This window comes from Geotrypetes seraphini, chromosome 5, assembly GCF_902459505.1.
Source record: "Geotrypetes seraphini chromosome 5, aGeoSer1.1, whole genome shotgun sequence".
NCBI lineage: Eukaryota > Metazoa > Chordata > Amphibia > Gymnophiona > Dermophiidae > Geotrypetes > Geotrypetes seraphini.
This window is the reverse complement of record NC_047088.1, coordinates 30603635-30621962: the sequence shown is the minus strand read 5'-3', so window position 1 is coordinate 30621962 and position 18328 is coordinate 30603635. Positions and strand designations below refer to the sequence as shown.

General features: G+C 43.4%; 1 protein-coding gene across 2 annotated transcripts in view; it reads right to left on the bottom strand.

Annotated features, from left to right (window-relative positions):
• Positions 1–18328, bottom strand: part of IL1RAPL2 (interleukin 1 receptor accessory protein like 2) — a 1030535-nt gene that overhangs the window by 15123 nt on the left and 997084 nt on the right. For both annotated transcript variants that reach the window (XM_033947208.1, XM_033947209.1), the window contains one exon: positions 17898–18043. In XM_033947208.1, the coding sequence (XP_033803099.1) occupies positions 17898–18043 (146 nt within the window). The remainder of the gene's footprint in view (positions 1–17897; positions 18044–18328) is intronic.

Here is an 18328-nt window from a genome sequence, read left to right as displayed (position 1 = left end):
CTTATCACTGACCCCCTCGGTGAGGCTGTGTCGTCTAGGAAGTCTCTCCAGCCAACCATCATGAGGGCCATGTTGTAGCAGTCACTCAGCCCAAACAGCTACCATTTGGGGAAGAATCCATCCTAGAGAGACACCTGTACTAGCAATTCTAAACATAAATATAATTGGCGTTTGGTGGTGGGATCGAAATTGCTCCCCTGGTTGCTGAGTTGTTTTAGTATGGTAAGGCTGCTGATGCAGTGAACTGGACCAGGCTAAAAGTGAATTTATTTACTGGACAGTGCAGGTACCCCTATGGTCAACTGGTATCCCGTCATCCAAAATGGCTTCTTTATGCATCAGACAAGTTCCCTGAATTCAATACCTCACTGGAACCTACTGCCTGGGAAAGCAATCAGCCCAAGCCGCTTGGGTGGTGCCAATATAGCTAATTTATTGAGATATGGAAACACAATAAGAGGGGATATCACAAAAAAACAAAATTGACCACAGGCTCCACAACAGAAGTTCATAGCCAGTAGCACTGCAATAGCAGCAAGAAACCAAAATCACTTCCCTACACAGAATTCATCACCAACACTTTACTATAGGTCATCACAGCAACAAAATGAATAGTCACTCCTGTAGTGCAATGAAGCTATATGAATGAGAGCCAGCAATAAGGATTTGTCCTATTATTTATATAAGGCATATTAATTGTCTAAATGGTTTACATTCAGGTACTCGGTCATTTGTCCTTATCTGTCCCAGTGGGCTCACAATCTATCGAATGTACCTGGGGCAATGGGGGGATTAGGTGACTTGCCCAGGGTCCCATGGAGCAGCAGTGGGGGTTTGAACCCACAAGGATGCTGATGCTGTAGCTTTAACCACTGCACCACACTCTCCCTATTCTTGTCATGGTTGGGCTGAGAACTTTTCAGCAGTCCCTCAGATTGTGATGTCATAATGCCTCATTCCTCCAGTGCCTAACAGCCAACCACACTGGTGATGTCACAATGGCTTGGTCTCCCTATACTTGTGCCCATTTACTAGATGCAAGTGCCTCAATGAAAGGAAAAGTGTCAAGAGAAGGGCGGAACAAATTGTAAGTTTCAGGGCTCTATATCATATTTATTTATGTATTCCGTTTTCTATACCGTTCTCCCAGGGGAGCTTAGAATGGTTTACCTGAATTTTAATAAATAAGAATGCTCTACTTATATGGACTCAAAGCACCCAATGGAAGTATTATTGCGGTTAAGCAAGAAATGCTCGAACCTCCTCCACCCACATCATCGGCAAAAAACTTCCAAAGGGAATTCGAGCATTTCCTGCTCAACCGCAATAATACCTGAGGCTTTTGCTTCCATTGGAGGTAGTGCTTTGAGTCCATATAAGTGGAGCATTCTTATTTATTTATCCACTTCCACTTTTTTCTATTAGATTAATATTACCTGAATTTTATTCAGGTACTCAAGCATTTTCTCCTGTCTGTCCCTCACAATCTATCTAATGTACCTGGGGCACTGGAGGATTAAGTGACTTTGCCCAGGGTCACAAGGAGCAGCGTGGGGCTATAGCTCTAACCATTAGCTGGGCGTAGGGGGTAACTATCTGGATTTATCTCTTTTTATGAAGAAAAAATGGTTAAAGGCCGGCTTTCTTATTCAGGAAAACCCTCTGTTCCAAGCAAAGCACTCACCAAATGTAACCTAGAGCAAGCCACTGATAGCATTGATCTTTAAAGGTATACAGTACATCTCTTTCTATTGCCCTTTCAATTGCTGTCTGTTTGCTGATGACAGGAGCAGGAATATCTCAAAATTTGATGAGATAAACGGAACTTGTTATGCAAATGCTTGGTGGTTAACTGGTTACAGCCACAACTCAAAAAGAGAAAAAAGAACAAGCTGTCTACCCTTGCATTGTTGAGCTTACTTCAGGAGACATAGAACGCTCACAAGTGATTCAGATAGCATGACTGCAGTGCTTATTTTATTTTCACATTAAAAATAGTTTACAGGGCAACATGGTGGCTCAGAGAGGCAGTGCTGTGAGCACTGCTATGCAGAGGGCCATAAGAACATAAGAAGTTGCCTCTGCTGGGTCACACCAGGAGTCCATTGCGCCCAGCAGTCCGCTCCCGTGGCGACCCATCAGGTCCATGTCCATGGCCAGTTCGTGTCTTCTGCTGAAGGAGGGTGAGGATACTACAGAGACGATTCGCAGCACAAAGGTGATAAAGCCATTGTGCAATGGTGACACCTTGTGGCCAAATGTAAGGCCAATGATTATAGGGTTCTGGAAATTACCGGATGAAAAAATAATTGTGCAGCGTCAAAGAAATTTATAGAATATTCAGCCAATTGTTTTTCACTATGAGAAATAATTTCTGCTGAAAGTATAGGGTAAATTCTGTTCCCTAAATAAACAAACTTCTATGTCATTTGTTTTTGTAAATATAAAAAAATAAGAGAGCCTGCAGTATCAGCAGAGGCCGCTAGAGATTCAGTTAGTATATTTTGGGGTCCTGTCTGCATGAGGGATGAACTTTCTGGGTATGGGAGGGTTCATAGTATGGGAAGTAAGATGAGAGAGATGCTTGCATTCCCAAAGAGTATGATAAGATTATAAAATGTGACTCTGTCCAGCTGGTATTCAACTAGTTGTAGTCAGTGTTTTTATGTCTGCGGTGGCTGTATTCCTAGATATTTAATGCAGGCCATGTCAAGGCATTGGCATTGAATATGTGATTCTATATTGCCAGCTAAACCTTATGCACTTAAGTGCAATATTCAAGAGAGTGTGGTGTATTGGTTAGAGCTACAGCCTCAGCACCCTGGAGTTGTGGGTTCAAACCCCACACTGCTCCTTGTGACTCTGGGCAAAGTCACTTAATCCTCCACTGCCCCAGGTACATTAGATAGATTGTGAGCCCACCAGGACAGATAGGGAAAATGCTTGAAGTACCTATATGTAAACTGCTATGAGTTTGGTTGTAAAACTACAAAAAGGCAGTATACAAGTCCCAGACCCTTTCCCTGATGTCACAATGCCTGGCATAAACCCAACTACTAGCAACATTCCAGAGCTCCTATTGTGATGTCATAATGCTTCATTCCACCAATGCCTAAGAGCCAGCCTCATCAGTGATGTCACAATGGCTTAATTGTTCTATACTTAGCTCATTTCTGATATTGCATTGGAGGAAAGTGTGGTGCAGTGGTCAGAGCTACAGCCTCAGCCCCTTGAGGTTGTGGGTTCAAATCCCATGCTGCTCCCTGTGACCCTGGACAAGTCACTTAATCCTCCAGTGCCCCAGGTGTATCACTGACTGGCTGGCCAACATCTCTCTCTGGATCGCCTTCCATGTGCCAGAGAGAGATGCCAGAAAATAAGGAGGATTTCAAGATTTGATTTCTGCATTATTTCATTTCCATTCATTATTTGCTGAATATCCAAGACTTTGGATCCCTGAGGAAGGCTGTACAGGGTCTTTACCATCCACATAAACTTAGGGCTCCTTTTACTAAGCTGCGTTAGGGTATTAACATGCGGAATAGTGCACGCTAAATTGCCGTGTGCGCTAGACGCTAATGCCAGCATTGGTTTGGCGTTAGTTCTAGCCGCATAGCGCGGGTTTAGCATGCGCTAAAAAACGCTAATGCAGCTTAGAAAAAAGGAGCCCTTATTGGGTTTAACTCCTTGACTGCTCGATTTCCAATCATTCCTTATATTGGGCTTGCAACACAAGCTGGCCTATAGGATTAATACAATTGCTGAATTACAGCCGCCGTTGTGAATCTTCATTTATTGTTTGTTTTTTATTGCCTTTGATTCACCTGTTAGAATATACTTGGTCGTTTCAGCCATCTACTCCACTTCTTTCCTTTTGCTTTCTGGTTTCCCTGATTTTTTTGAGTGAGTATTGAGGTGTTTTGTGGTTTTTTTTGTTGTTGTTGTGGCAAGTCACTTATCCTCCACTGCCCCAGGTACATTAGACAGATTGTGAACCCGCTGGGACACGCAGGGAAAATGCTTGAAGTACCTGTATGTTTACCACTTTCAGTGTGGTTGTAAAAAGCACAAAAAGGCGGTATATAAGTCCCAGTTCCTTTCCCTTTTTTAAAAGTGCTGACTATAGCAGGATGAATTAGACCTGGATATTTAACGCTGAGCAAGTAGAACTGAATAGCTGAGTCTTTGGTGAGTTCTAGAAGCAATCCAAGTGCCACTGATATTCAGTGTCTGTACCCAGATAACTAACCGAGCATAGTTAGGACCGCTGGTTTTAAGAAAGGTTTGGACAAGTTCCTGGAGGAAAAGTCCATAGTCAGTTATTGAGAAAGACATGAGGGAAGCCTCTGCTTGCCCTGAATCGGTAGCATGGAATATTGCTACACCTTGGGTTTTGGCCAGGTACTAGTGATCTGGATTGGCTACTGTGAGAATGGGCTACTGGGCTTGAGGACCATTGGTCTGACCCAGTAAGGTTATTCTTATGCTCTTACGTGTGCCAAGTATAGGACAATCAAGCCATTGTAACATCACTGATGCGGTTGGCTCTGAGGCACTGTGGAATGAGGCATTATGACATCACAATCTCAGCTCTGGAATGTTGCTCTCATTGGGGTTCCAGAATCTTGCTATTTTTGGAGATGCTGGAATGTTGCTACTCTCTGGGTTCTTGCCAGGTACTAGTGACCTGAATTGGCCACCGTGAGAACGGGCAACTGGGCTTAATGGACCATTGGTATGACCCAGTATGGCTGTTCTTATGCTCTTACGTGTGCCAAGTATAGGACAATCAAGCCATTGTAACATCACTGATGTGGTTGGCTCTGAGGCACTGTGGAATGAGGCATAATGACATCATAATCTCAGCTCTGGAATGTTGCTCTCATTGGGGTTCCGGAATCTTGCTATTCTTGGAGATGCTGGAATGTTGCTACTCCTTGGGTTTTGGCCAGGTACTAGAAACCTGGATTGACCAAAGTGAGAACGAGCTACTGGGCTTGATGGACAACTGGTCTGACCCAGTGGGGCTATTCTTATGTTCTTATGCTTTTTATGTACCTGCTGGGTAAGTGCTACTGAATATTCTATATATGGTGCCCAGAATTTAATTGACTAACAAGTTTATTAACTACTGACATTAATTAGCACAAATTAGGATTTGTGCATCTGGGCTATTCTACAATTCTGGATGCCTAAATTCCTTTCACTCCTTGCTCCACCTCCCCAAACTTACTTATCATTCCATTTCTGAGACGTATCAATACGATGTGTAGAAACATCTCAGGTTACTTCCGAGTCTCTTCCTTTTCTCTTTCATCCTAAGTCTTCTCATACCAGAGCTTCCTTTAAGTTGAAAAATCTCTGCCTTCTGTGCATTTATGCCTCAGAGGAATTTGAACTACCATATCGCCCCTCGCCTGCCTTTCTTCCAAAGTAGGTTGATAAACTAAGAAGGGGCACAGCAGTAACACTGTCCCCCGGTGAGGGCTGGTTAATAGCTGAAACGCTCTAAAACAGTCTGAGCGTCGGGTAGTTCATGACCCACCAACGTTGGTTCTGGCTGGAAAGCCATTAAGATAAGTGTTGCTGTTCTTCTTTAACACATAGAGATATACTGATGAATTGAATGAATTGATTTTAGGTTTGGATATTACAATTAAATTCACCAATATATTGATAAGTTGTTTTTTTTCTTAATTTTTTAAAATTCTTTATTCATTTTCAAAATTACAATAAGTGTTATATATATTCAATCACATTAACAATAAATACATCACTTATAAGCTATCATTGGTACATTACATAAATTCTTATCCCTCCCTCCTTCCCACACCTCCCTACCATATATTCCATTATCATATAGAATATGTAATAATAAAATATCCCCCCTACACAATTAAACTGATAAATTTAAGGGAAACAATTTCAACTAATCCATACAATATTTTGTTAATGGTTATATTGATAAGTCAAATGAAGTGACTTTAGGTTTGCATATTCCAATTAAACCAATAACATTTTTTTAACTAATTAAATAAAAGATAGGTTTGTACTCTTAGTTAGTTAGTTGATAATCTCTAAGTTCAATCAATAAACTAAATTCTTAATAATTTTTTGTAGGAAGGAGGTTTTGAAGTAAATGATTATACCACATGCATTCAGGACGAAGACTTGAAATAACATCCAAGTTATAAGAAGTCTCTTTACTGAGAACTTCAACCTCAGTTTATGTGCTGGGGTAAGTTTGCTGTTATAAAGGGGTTTTACTTGTACGATAAAAAGTGAGTAATTAGAAATAATATATTAACTACCACAAAGAAGTTAGACACTAATGTGCAGAAAATTTATTCAAGTAGGTTTTGCATAAATTATCCTTTATACCCCCTTTTTCTCTTTGATTTTCTTCCAAAGTATACATGTTTATTTATTGGGATTTATTAAGCACCTTTTCATAAAGAGATTGCCCAAAGTGGTTTATAATGCATTGAATAGTAATTAGCATGCTATTTGTACTTCGCTGATTGTCCAGCTCTCTTCGGTGTAATCCGCCTAGAAATTGTCTGATTGTGGTGGTATAGAAGAATAAAGTTACGTTATGTTATTTACACAGAAATGCATTATTTGTAGTACATGCTACTAACATATTAGCAGACTTAAGAAGTGCAACTGTAATAAGACCATCAAGCAGAATATTAACAGACTAGTCTTATAGCCCGTTACATTAACGGGTGCTAGAATATATGTGTGTGTGTCTCTCTTTATTTCTTTCTCTCTCTCTCTCTCTCCTTAGCCGCTTTCTTTCTTTCTTTCTGTCTTTCTTTTTCCTTGGCTGTCCATCACCACCCCTTGCCTGCTCCCCCTGTCCATTCTCTCTTCCTTTTACCTCCCCTGTGTCCACCACCACCCCTTCACAGGTCTCCTTATGCAGCAGCAGCCCTTCTCCCTTTGTTTTACCTCCCCCCTGTCCAGCAGCACCTTCCTTCTCCCCCTGTCCAACATTAGGCCTCCGTTCCTTTTTCTTCACACCCCCCGTCCATCAGCACCTCTTTCCTTCTCCCCCTGTCCAGCAGTAGGCGTCCCTTCCTTTTTCTCCCCCCTCCTCCTTCTTATCCTTATGATACACTTACCTTGCTCTGCCAGTGATCAGAGGATCCCTACAGCCGCCTAGTTGCACCCATTGGAAAAGTTCCCTCTGCGGCATCCCGCACCCCTCCTGACGTGACTCCCGCTGTCCCGCATCTGCCCCTGTGTCTTTCTTCTTGTCTTTCTGTGTCCCTCCCTCCGTCTGTCTGTCCAAAGCAGCATTTCCTCCCCCCACACCAGTTCCCTGTGCCCCTGCCCCTGTGTCTTTCTTCTTGTCTTTCTGTGTCCCTCCCTCCGTCTGTCTGTCCAAAGCAGCATTTCCTCCCCCCACACCAGTTCCCTGTGCCCCTGCCCCTGTGTCTTTCTTCTTGTCTTTTTTCCGGCGCACTCCTATCTGAGATGCTGTACATCTCACGGAAAACGGACCCACGCGATGGAACTGCGCATGCGCGGCCTAGCGTTTTATTATATTAGATAAATCAATCAGCCAAGTGCCTGATAATGCACATATTATATAGTACAACATATCACAGAAGCATAATAGGTGACAGATAAAGGTTGAGATCTTGAAGTCTGTGAGAGGATGATTTTTAGCTGCAGCGTCTGAAAATGAACCCCTTAACTGCTACCAGGATAAATCCTTACAACTGCACCGTTTGCCTTCTCGGTGGCATCACCTTCGCTGTGGCGTAGCAGTTGGGAATTCCCGTTTCGGTTATACTCAGTGGGAAATTGGGGAGTTTGAGGCATTTGTAAGTCTATAAGTGGCTCATCACAGGCTTAACCACTTGTGAAAATTTCGCTGCCAAATGTTCTGCAAGCTGGTTTAAAACTGACTGGCATGTGCTGTGGAAATTACGGTTTTAGAAACTGAAACGTACTTGCAGGGTTGAGTGGTGAACTAGAGCGGAGCAGAATCCCTGAAAGCACAGCTCCGGGTCCATGACCTCCCCCCCCCAAAAAAAACGTAGAAATCCAGCCTTGTTTAGGCAACTGAAAAAGACATTTCATCAAAGCACCTTTAAATGCACTGGGAAGATATTCAGAGGGGTTTAACTGGGCAAGAGAGGCTCCTACCGGGCCAGCCTCTGATATTCATTGCACTTAACTGGGAAATGTCACTTAATGTCCCTGATAACAAGCCATAACCATAGAACAGGGGTGTCCAATGTCGGTCCTCGAGGGCCGCAATCCAGTCGGGTTTTCAGGATTTCCCCAATGAATATGCATGAGATCTATTTTCATGCACTGCTTTCAATGCATATTCATTGGGGAAATCCTGAAAACCCGACTGGTTTGCGGCCCTCGAGGACCGACATTGGACACCCCTGCCATAAAAACTTGACTGCAGATAAAGGCCAAATGACCCATCCAGTCTGCCGATCCGCAGCATCCATGTATCCACTACCCTCTGTGTGAAAAAGAACTTCCTGGCGTTTGTTCTAAACCTCTCCCCTTTCAATTTCTCTGAGTGCCCCCTTGTACTTATTGATCCCCTTAATTTGAAAAATCCTGTCTATTTTTTCTATGCCCTTCATGATCTTGAAGGTTTCTATCATGTCTCCTCTAAGTCTCCACTTTTCCAGGGAGAAAAGCCCCAGCTTTTTCAGTCTGTCATTATATGAGAGGTCCTCCATGCCCTTTATTAGCTTAGTTGCTCTTCTCTGGACCCTCTCAAGTACCTCCATGTCCTTCAGAGGTCCAGAGAAGAGCAACTAAGCTAATAAAGGGCATGGAGGACCTCTCATATACTGACAGACTGAAAAAGCTAGGGCTTTTCTCCCTGGAAAAGCGGAAACTTAGAGGAGACATGATAGAAACCTTCAAGATCATGAAGGGCATAGAAAAAATAGACAGGGACAGATTTTTCAAATTATGGGGATCAACAAGTACAAGGGGGCATCAGAGAAATTGAAAGGGGAGAGGTTTAGAACAAACGCCAGGAAGGTCTTTTTCACACAGAGGGTGGTGGATACATGGAACGCGCTACCAGAGGATGTGATAAACAGGAGCATGCTACAGGGGTTCAAAGAAGCTTTTGATAGGTACTTGGAAGACAAAGGGATTGAGGGGTACAGATAAGAGTAAAGGTATATTATAGGGATGGGATTAGAGGTAAGTTACAAAATTAATCAGGGACCACTGTTCAGGCACTAGGCCTGATGGGCCGCCGCGGGAGCGGACTGCTGAGCAAGATGGACCTCTGGTCTGACTCAGCGGGGGCAACTTCTTATGTTCTTATGTTCCTCTGGATCAGGTGCAGGGTTTGGGCACAGTCACGACTTAGCTGGAGGCCAAAAACTTCAAGCCCTTCTTTAGATACGTGAAAGGGAAAAAACCTGCAAAAGAGGCAGTCGGACCCTTGGACGACCAGGGAAGAAAAGGATACATCAAGGAAGATAAACAAATCGCAGACAAACTAAATTCCTTCTTTGCGTCCGTCTTTACGAAGGAGGACACCTCAACAATACCTGAAGCGGAGAAACTGTTTGCAGGAGAAATAGAAGACAGCCTCACCACAGTTGAAGTGGACTTAGACCAGATATACTATCAGATCGACAAACTTAAAAGTGACAAATCCCCTGGACCGGATGGAATTCACCCGAGAGTCTTAAAGGAATTGAAGGTTGAAATCGGAGAGTTATTGCAAAAACTTGCAAACCTGACAATCAGAACTGGACAGATACCGGACGACTGGAGGATAGCGAACGTCACCCCAATTTTCAAACAAGGATCGAGAGGGGAACCGGGCAACTATAGACCTGTGAGTCTTACGTCTGTCCCCGGCAAGATGGTTGAAGCACTGATCAAGGATAGCATGGTCCGGCACTTGGACGCACACGACTTGATGAAACCCAGTCAACACGGATTCAGGAAAGGGAAATCATGTTTGACGAATTTACTCCAATTTTTTGAGACCGTGAACGAGCAAATTGATAGTGGGAAGCCGGTGGACATAATATACTTGGACTTCCAGAAAGCGTTTGACAAAGTTCCACATGAAAGACTTCTCAGGAAACTACAAAGCCATGGCATAGAGGGGGATATACAAAGATGGATAGGCAAATGGCTGGAAAACCGAAAGCAGAGAGTGGGCATAAATGGGAAGTTCTCCGACTGGGAGAAAGTGACTAGTGGTGTACCCCAGGGCTCGGTACTTGGGCCGATCCTTTTTAATATTTATATCAATGATCTGGAGGAAGGAACATCCAGTGAGATCATCAAGTTTGCAGACGATACAAAACTATGCCGGGCGATCAGATCGCATGAGGATAGAGAGAAACTCCAGAGCGACTTGTGTCGGTTAGAAACATGGGCGGAGAAATGGCAGATGAAGTTCAATGTGGAGAAATGCAAGGTAATGCATTTAGGCAATAAGAATAAGGAATACGAGTATACAATGTCAGGTGCAACTCTGGGGAAGAGTGAACAAGAAAAGGACCTGGGTGTACTGATAGATAGGACCCTGAAGCCGTCGGCACAATGCGCGGCAGCGGCAAAGAAGGCAAATAGAATGTTGGGCATGATAAAGAAAGGAATCTCGAGTAGATCGGAGAAAGTTATAATGCCGCTTTATAGGGCAATGGTCAGACCACACTTGGAATACTGCGTCCAACATTGGTCTCCCTACCTAAAGAAGGATATAAAACTGCTGAAGAGGGTGCAGAGACGAGCAACAAAACTGGTGAAGGGTATGGAAAAACTGGAATACGAGGACAGACTTATAACACTAGGATTATTCTCCCTTGAGAAAAGGAGACTGCGTGGGGATATGATCGAGACCTTCAAAATACTGAAAGGAATCGACAAAATAGAGCAGAGAAGATTATTTACATTGTCCAATTTGACACGGACTAGAGGACATGTAATGAAGCTAAGGGGGGACAGGTTCAGGACTAATGTCAGGAAGTTCTGCTTCACTCAGAGAGTGGTTGACACCTGGAATGCCCTCCCAGATGAGATTATTGCGGAATCGACCGTCCTAGGCTTCAAGATCAAACTAGATGCATATCTCCTTAAGAGAGGCATGTAAGGATATGGTGGACTATAAATTACGACAGGTGTACACCTGGCAGGGCCTCCGCGTGTGCGGATCGCCGGACTTGATGGACCGAAGGTCTGATCCGGAGATGGCATTTCTTATGTTCTTATGTTCTTATGTTCTTATGGTGATATTCGGACTACTAACCAGCTAAGTAATTCATTTTTTATTTTTTATTTTTAATTATTTATAATTTTAATAGTTACAATATCAAACGATACCAAACCAAAAGAAAAAAAGGTGTTTCCACAAGTTTACAATAATCATACCTTCATACATAATTCCTTTCAAAGCCCACAACAAAAGGGAGACCCTGGCTTTTCAGCAAATTGTAGCTCTATCCTTCCCCCCTTTCTCTCCCCCCTTCTACACATAAGTTCATGTAATCCTTTTTCTTCTTCTCTATCCACTATTTTAAGTTCTTGTAAACCGTGTCGAGCTCCATTCTCATGGAGATGATGCGGTATATAAACTTAAGGTTTAGATTAGATTAGATTAGATGATACTATTTCAAATAGACGCATTTATAAAGAAAGAACTAAAGACATGATTAACGACTCACGAGTAATTCATAACGTTATAGGGTTACCAGACGTCCGGATTTCCACCGGACAAGTCCTCCTTTTAAGGATATGTCCGGGGGTCCAGGTGGCTTTTCAAAACCCAGCACTTTGTCCGGGTTTTGAAAGGCTTTCACGACGCCATGATGCCACACGCACGCATGTGCGCGCGTGACGTCACTGCATCTCATCCGCGCATGCGCAGATGTGCTGCCCCGATAAGAACAGGCAGCGCGGGGGGGGGGGGGGGAGGGGGGATTGGAGGCAGGTTTGGGTAGGCCTGGGGGTGGTTCTAAGGGTCCGGATTTTCCAGATGGAAAATCTAGTAACCCGATAACGTTAGGACAGCAAAAAGGCTGCCTATTGATGAAGAGTGCAGAACAAATGGCAATACTATTGAATATCTCAATCAGGAGCTGTATCAAAAATATTTGTCGCTATCTCCAAGCTCCAAACGTAATTTATCACCACTAGTGTCCGATATCTCACTATGAGGAGACCTCAGCCCCACCACTCCACCGCTATAAACCATTCAAAAGCGGGAAGAATCACATGGTGCCTTTCATCATTGGTCTCAACATATAAATGTAGCTTTGTTGATTAAATCAGTGTTTTTCAACCTTTTCACACCTATGGACCGGCAGAAATAAAAGAATTATTCTGTGGACCGGCATCGGTCTCTGGACCGGCGGTTGAAGAACACGGGGCTAAGTCATGGGCCAGACCCCGCCCATCTCTACCCAATCTCCACCCAGACCCCGCCCCCATAACAGTACTAATTGCACGTTGCATGTCCCGTGCCTCATCTGGAAGCCTTCCCTCTGACGTTGCAACGTCAGAGACAAGCTTCTGGTTCAGGTGCAGGATGCCACTGCCCGTGGCTTTGTGCACTGAATCAGTTAGGAAGAGGGAGCTGGCTCAAAGATAACGCCGCATCGATCGCACCGTGGACTGGCGGTTGAAGAACACTGTTTTGGACCTGATGCACGTGCTGGCCCTGTGGACCGGCAGGAAATTTCTGTGGACCGGCACTGGTCCATGGACCGGTGGTTGAAGAACACTGATCTAGATCATAGGAGGTCCTATGATCTGAGTTCTTCAAATTTATGACATGCTCATCCCCCATAGTATATTTAGGGCTCCTTTTACTAAGGTGCGCTAGGGCTTTAACGCGCGGAATAGACCTTAATGCCAGCATTGAGCTGGCATTAGTTCTAGAAGCGTAGCGCACGGTAATTTCCTGCGTGCGCTAAAAACACTAGCGCACCTTAGTAAAATGAGCCCTTAATGTTTAATGAGAATTCTTGGAAAATCAAAGTATAGCATGTTAAGACCGGTGGCTGAGGAACACTGTTTTGGGCCTGATGCACGTGCTGGCCCTGTGGACCGGCAGGAAATTTCTGTGGACCGGCACTGGTCCATAGACCGGTGGTTGAAGAACACTGGATTAAATCATTTAAATAGTATAAATAGTATGAGAAAATATACTTATATGTATAAATATTAATATAAAGCACTTAGCTCAGCCTTAGAACGGGAGTTATTGATGAAGAGTGAGCACCCCTTAGCAACAATTCATGCCTACTGATCAACACAAGACAAAGGCCCAGATTCTACAAATGATGCTGAGAGAAGAAAAGAACCTTAATCGATTTAAAAGCAACCTGAAAGCCTTTCTTTTTAGAGACGCTTTTAATCCTTAAATGACATATATACAGCGCAGCAAACACTATTTATTTAAAAAAAAAAAAAATTTGATAATAATAACATTTTTTACCTTTCCTCATGTTCCTTCCATTCATGGCTCTTTCTTTTCTTTTTTTAAAAAACATTAACTTTTTAACGTTCTCCCTTTTTTCATTATGTATTCAAGTTTGTCCATATGTTTGTCCGTCTTACCCATTTTAAGAAGTCCGTTGAATTGTATGTTTATTTTATATTTTGTTGTAACTCGCTTAGTAAATTATAGATAAGCGATTTATCAAATCAAAATAAACTTGAAACTTGAGATCGGCCATTCTAGGTGCCTAACTTAGGGCTAGATGCATTAAAGATAGCAACTCGATCTCTGTTGGTCGATTCTCTGGCCAATTCTCCAATAGCGATCGATGCACTACCAAGTTTGCATGCAAACGGGACCGATCAATTGCTCAGCGGGCGACTGACACATGCGCAGACCCTAACAGCAGTGACGGGGGAAGCAGCCTCCGGGCACTGCTGTCAGGGCCTCTGCCTTTTTTTTTTTTTTGTAACCGGTTTAGCGACGATCGAGACACGATTGGTAAGTTTTGTGCATCCCCCAGTTAATTCCTTAAAAGGCTTAATTAATGCTGATAATTAACAATTAGCACATTGTAATTGATGTAAATTACACTTTGAGGCAGGCGCGTAGTCCAAGGAGCCTACCAGAAAGTAGGTGTGGTTAAGGGGTAGGTCATGGGCGTGTTTTCCACGTAGGCGCCTGTTTTAGATGCAGGCACATTCATTTAGGCCAAGAAAACCCTGGCATAACTGGGGTGTGCCTACGGTTAGGCCTATTGATGTCTAAGCCCACTTCAGGTGCCACTGAATGCGATTCTATAAAGTGCGCCTAATTTTTATGGGATCGCACTATATTCGGTGCCTAAGTTTTAGGCACCATTTATAGAATTAGGGCCAAAATGTCATTTCCCCCTGTTGGTTTGGGTTAGAAATGATATGAAAGAACATTTGAAATAAATGCACATCCCATATACTGTATATATATATATACATATATATATATATATATATAGGAGTGTGTGGTGTAGGGGTTAGAGCTACAGCCTCGGTACCCTGAGGTTGTGGGTTCAAATCCTGCACTGCTCCTTGTGACCCGGGGCAAATCATTTAATCCCCATTGCCCCAAGTATATTAATATTAGATAGAGTGGTAGTCGGCCAGGACAGACAGGGAAAAATGCTTGAATACCTGAATAATTAGTAATCTACATTGAATTGTAGGATATGCAGAATATAAATTATTAAAAAATAAATAAATATATATACACACCCATATACAGTATATGGGAAGTGCATTTATTTCAAATGTTCTTTCATATCATTTCTAGCCCAAACCAACAGGGGAAAATGACATTTTGGCCCTAATTCTATAAATGGTGCCTAAAACTTAGGCACCGAATATATATATATATATATATATTTTGAGGAAGTCATGCGAGCTCCCACCCCGGGAACCAGCTTTGCTGCTCCCCCGAAGCCACCAGCCCTGCTCCTTCCCTTCGCGACCGAGATCGCTTCCTCCCCCCACTGACCAGTCCTGTCCTTACCTGTGCGCCGGTGCTGAATATGCCTCCTGCCGCCTCCTCCCCCCACTGACCGGCCCTGTCCTTACCTGTGCGCCGATGCTGAAAGTGCCTCCTGCTGGTTCTCTGAGAGAGTGAGAGCCTAAAGGCCTTGAGCATGCGCAGATGCTCAAGGCCCTGCAGCAGCCCAACAGAGAACCAGCGGCAGGCACTTTGAGCACCAGCACACAGGTAAGGACAGGGCTGGTCAGTGGGGGGAGGAGGCGATCTCGGTCGCGAAGGGAGAGACCAGCACTGGTGGCCTCGGGGGAGCAGCAAAGCCGGTTCCTGGGGTGGTCAAAGTGGAGGACAGCAGTGGGAGAAGACAGAAGAAGCAATATGGGTCAGGTGTCGGCTCGACTCGGGGGTCAGATCGGGTCGGAGAGATGTACCTAAGTCAGTGGAACGAATTATCCGAGTTGCCATTATGGCCTATGGGGAATATTTCTTTGATATAAGAGTACGCTTCTGGAACGAATTATGCTCGCAAACCAAGACTCTCTATATAGCATAGACTACATATAGAGTCTATTGGTTGGCACAGTGGTTAGAGCTACAGCCTCAGCACCCTGAGGTTGTGGGTTCAAATCCCTTGCTTCTCCTTGTGACCCTGGGCAAGTCACTTAATCCCCTCCTTGTCCCAGGTACACTAGAGTTTTGAGCCCGCTGGGACAGATAGGGAAATATGATATAGTACCTGAATGTAAAACCATTTAGGATATGAGTGGTATATAAAATAAATTAATGAATAAAAAAACCAAAGTATTGGTTAGCAAAGGAGTTTCATATGATGTATAAATTATTATTAATGGTTTATTTCACATGGCATCAAAGTATCTGCTGGACTATTTGATACCTTATGTACCTACATGAGATTTGAGATCTTCTACATGAGCAGAAAAGTTTGTATTATGAGTCTAGAAGAAGCAGTATGTTCTCATGTGTAGGACCGTCAGAGTTGAATAAACGTCTGACAAAACTTGCATGGATTTAAACGCATGTTATAAAAACACAAAACCATGTTTTTTGCAAAATGAAATATAGTGCTCAGTAAAGAGTTTCAATGTGACAGCAGATTCTGCTTTGTATGTTTGTATGTATTATTACTGTTTTATTATGTCTTTATTTTGTAATCTGCCTCGGATAAAGATAGACTAGAAATAATAAATGGAAATGGAATTTTCATGCCATTTCTGCACTGACCACTAGAGGAGGCTGTGAGAAGTGAAGCAACATGGAAACTCAGTCAGGTAACTCTCTGGCCTTATGTGGCCCATGTTAACTTTCAAATGTTAACTCTGGCTAGCATCAACACCTATTTATAGAGAGTAGACTGATTTGTTTGTACAGTATGTTATTATTACTGTCAGAAATCTGGTGGTAATACTAACAGACAACTCACGTCAACACAGTGAATAAATTAGCTCTGAATTTGCAAAAAGACTTGAGGCTCTTTAAATATCTTATGCCGCTATATCAGGAAATCCTACACATATCTTTGTTGCTGACTGTATGTTACCATTTATGGTGCCGAAGAAAAGTCTTTGTTAGACCATTAGATGCTGGATTCTCCAAGACTGCTCAGATTAAATCTGTCACTACAATGCTTTTTATAAAAGGAAGCATGCATGTCAGATGCAGGCTCTGGTTCATCTATTTATTGCATACTACAGTTCTCTGTACTTATGTCTTCCGCAGTCTGTAAATTGAGTCCAGAACTCGGACCCCTAGCCCCGCCCCAGGCCCACCCATCCCCACCCTATAACAAACTAGTCCCTCCCCCCCAGTCCCGCCCTAGCCAAGTCCCCTGCCGCTTGCTCTTGTCAGGCAGGAAGTCCACGCAGGCACGCACTTCCTCCCTGCCCGACGTGAATTGAAGAGGCTTTTCAAAACCCAGACAAAGGGCCGGGTTTGGAAAAGCCATCCGGACCCCCGGACATGTGCTCAAAAGGATGACATGTCCAGAGAAATCTGGACCTTTGGTAACCCTAGGTCTAACTGAGCATTAGCAGCCGAAGCATGTCTGATGAATTAGGGGCTGCTTTTTCAGCACAGGTGCAACTGAGATAGGTGATGTCTTCAGTTGGCAGGACTTGCCATCACTTCCAGCAAAGTTATTTTACTGTAGCAGGTGACTGGGGGGGGGGGGGAGGGGAGAGAATTTTGAGCACCTCAGTCAACTTTTGGGAATCCCCTAAATTGGACATCCGGCTACACCCTGCTGAAGAAGTGGCCCATGAGGCTCTGAAATCTCGCATACCACAAGATCTTTTTTTTTCTTTCTTCAGGATCATTTATGGCCATTAGAGCTCCGTGCTGCCATTTTTATCAATAACATATTTTGAGGAAGAAAGATAATTACATCTTTCTATTTTGATGAATATCTAAATGTCTGGAACTGCCTGCCTATCTATAGTTATCCTGAATTTGCCAGATGCATGTATAGAAATAATCTTTTTCTTTTTTTTTGTGATAATTGCACTCAGTCAAGAACAAGTGTGTCATTGCATCTAATCTGACATCCCATTTGTAAAGGCTTTTCAGTGCTGATGGCTGCTTTGTTCTAGAACTATTTTGATGTTTATTAATCTGGGTGCTTGGGTTTCCATTGGTTATGTAATGTCACTGTAGAACTCTGACCTGTTCATTTACTGCAAAAATCTAATCTACACTGGTGTAACATTAGATGAAGCCAGTTACCAAAGGGAGTTTTGGGTATAAAAGGGTTTGACTCCGTGTAGTGCACTCTGACCCTCCCTGCCCCTTGATTAACTGGCATTAATGGCATTTTTATACTGCACTGTCCCTTGAAATACATACACTGAAAGCAGACACTGCAGGTGCAGAGGATAAGTCGGTCTCAAGGGGTACATGGTAGGAATGGAAGTACCTTTTTTGCGCAGGATAACGCTGGCATGTTTATGTCCATTCCTGTTTTCCACATGGCAGGTATAATTACCCAGATCTGCCTCTGTGACGGCGTCAAATATCAACAAAAGCTCCACTTCTTTTTCTCCCAGATCCTCTTTGAGAAGCCTAAGACAAACAAAAACAGGCACCTCCATGTCAGCGTCCCAGAAGATCACCGTCACTGGTAAATACTGCATTCAACTGTTATCCAGTCTCTCCCTCTTTATCCACAGAAAAGTCTTCCTCACTCACACACCCTTTGGGCAGAAAGGCCCGAATTCTATTAACAGCACCTAAAACATCAAAGAATGCCGTGCTTGGAACACGTCAGTCTTAAGATAGACGCCGTTTGTAGAATCATGCCTAGCGGTGCCTAAAGTGTACTTCGATGCCAGTAGGTGTCCTAGTCTT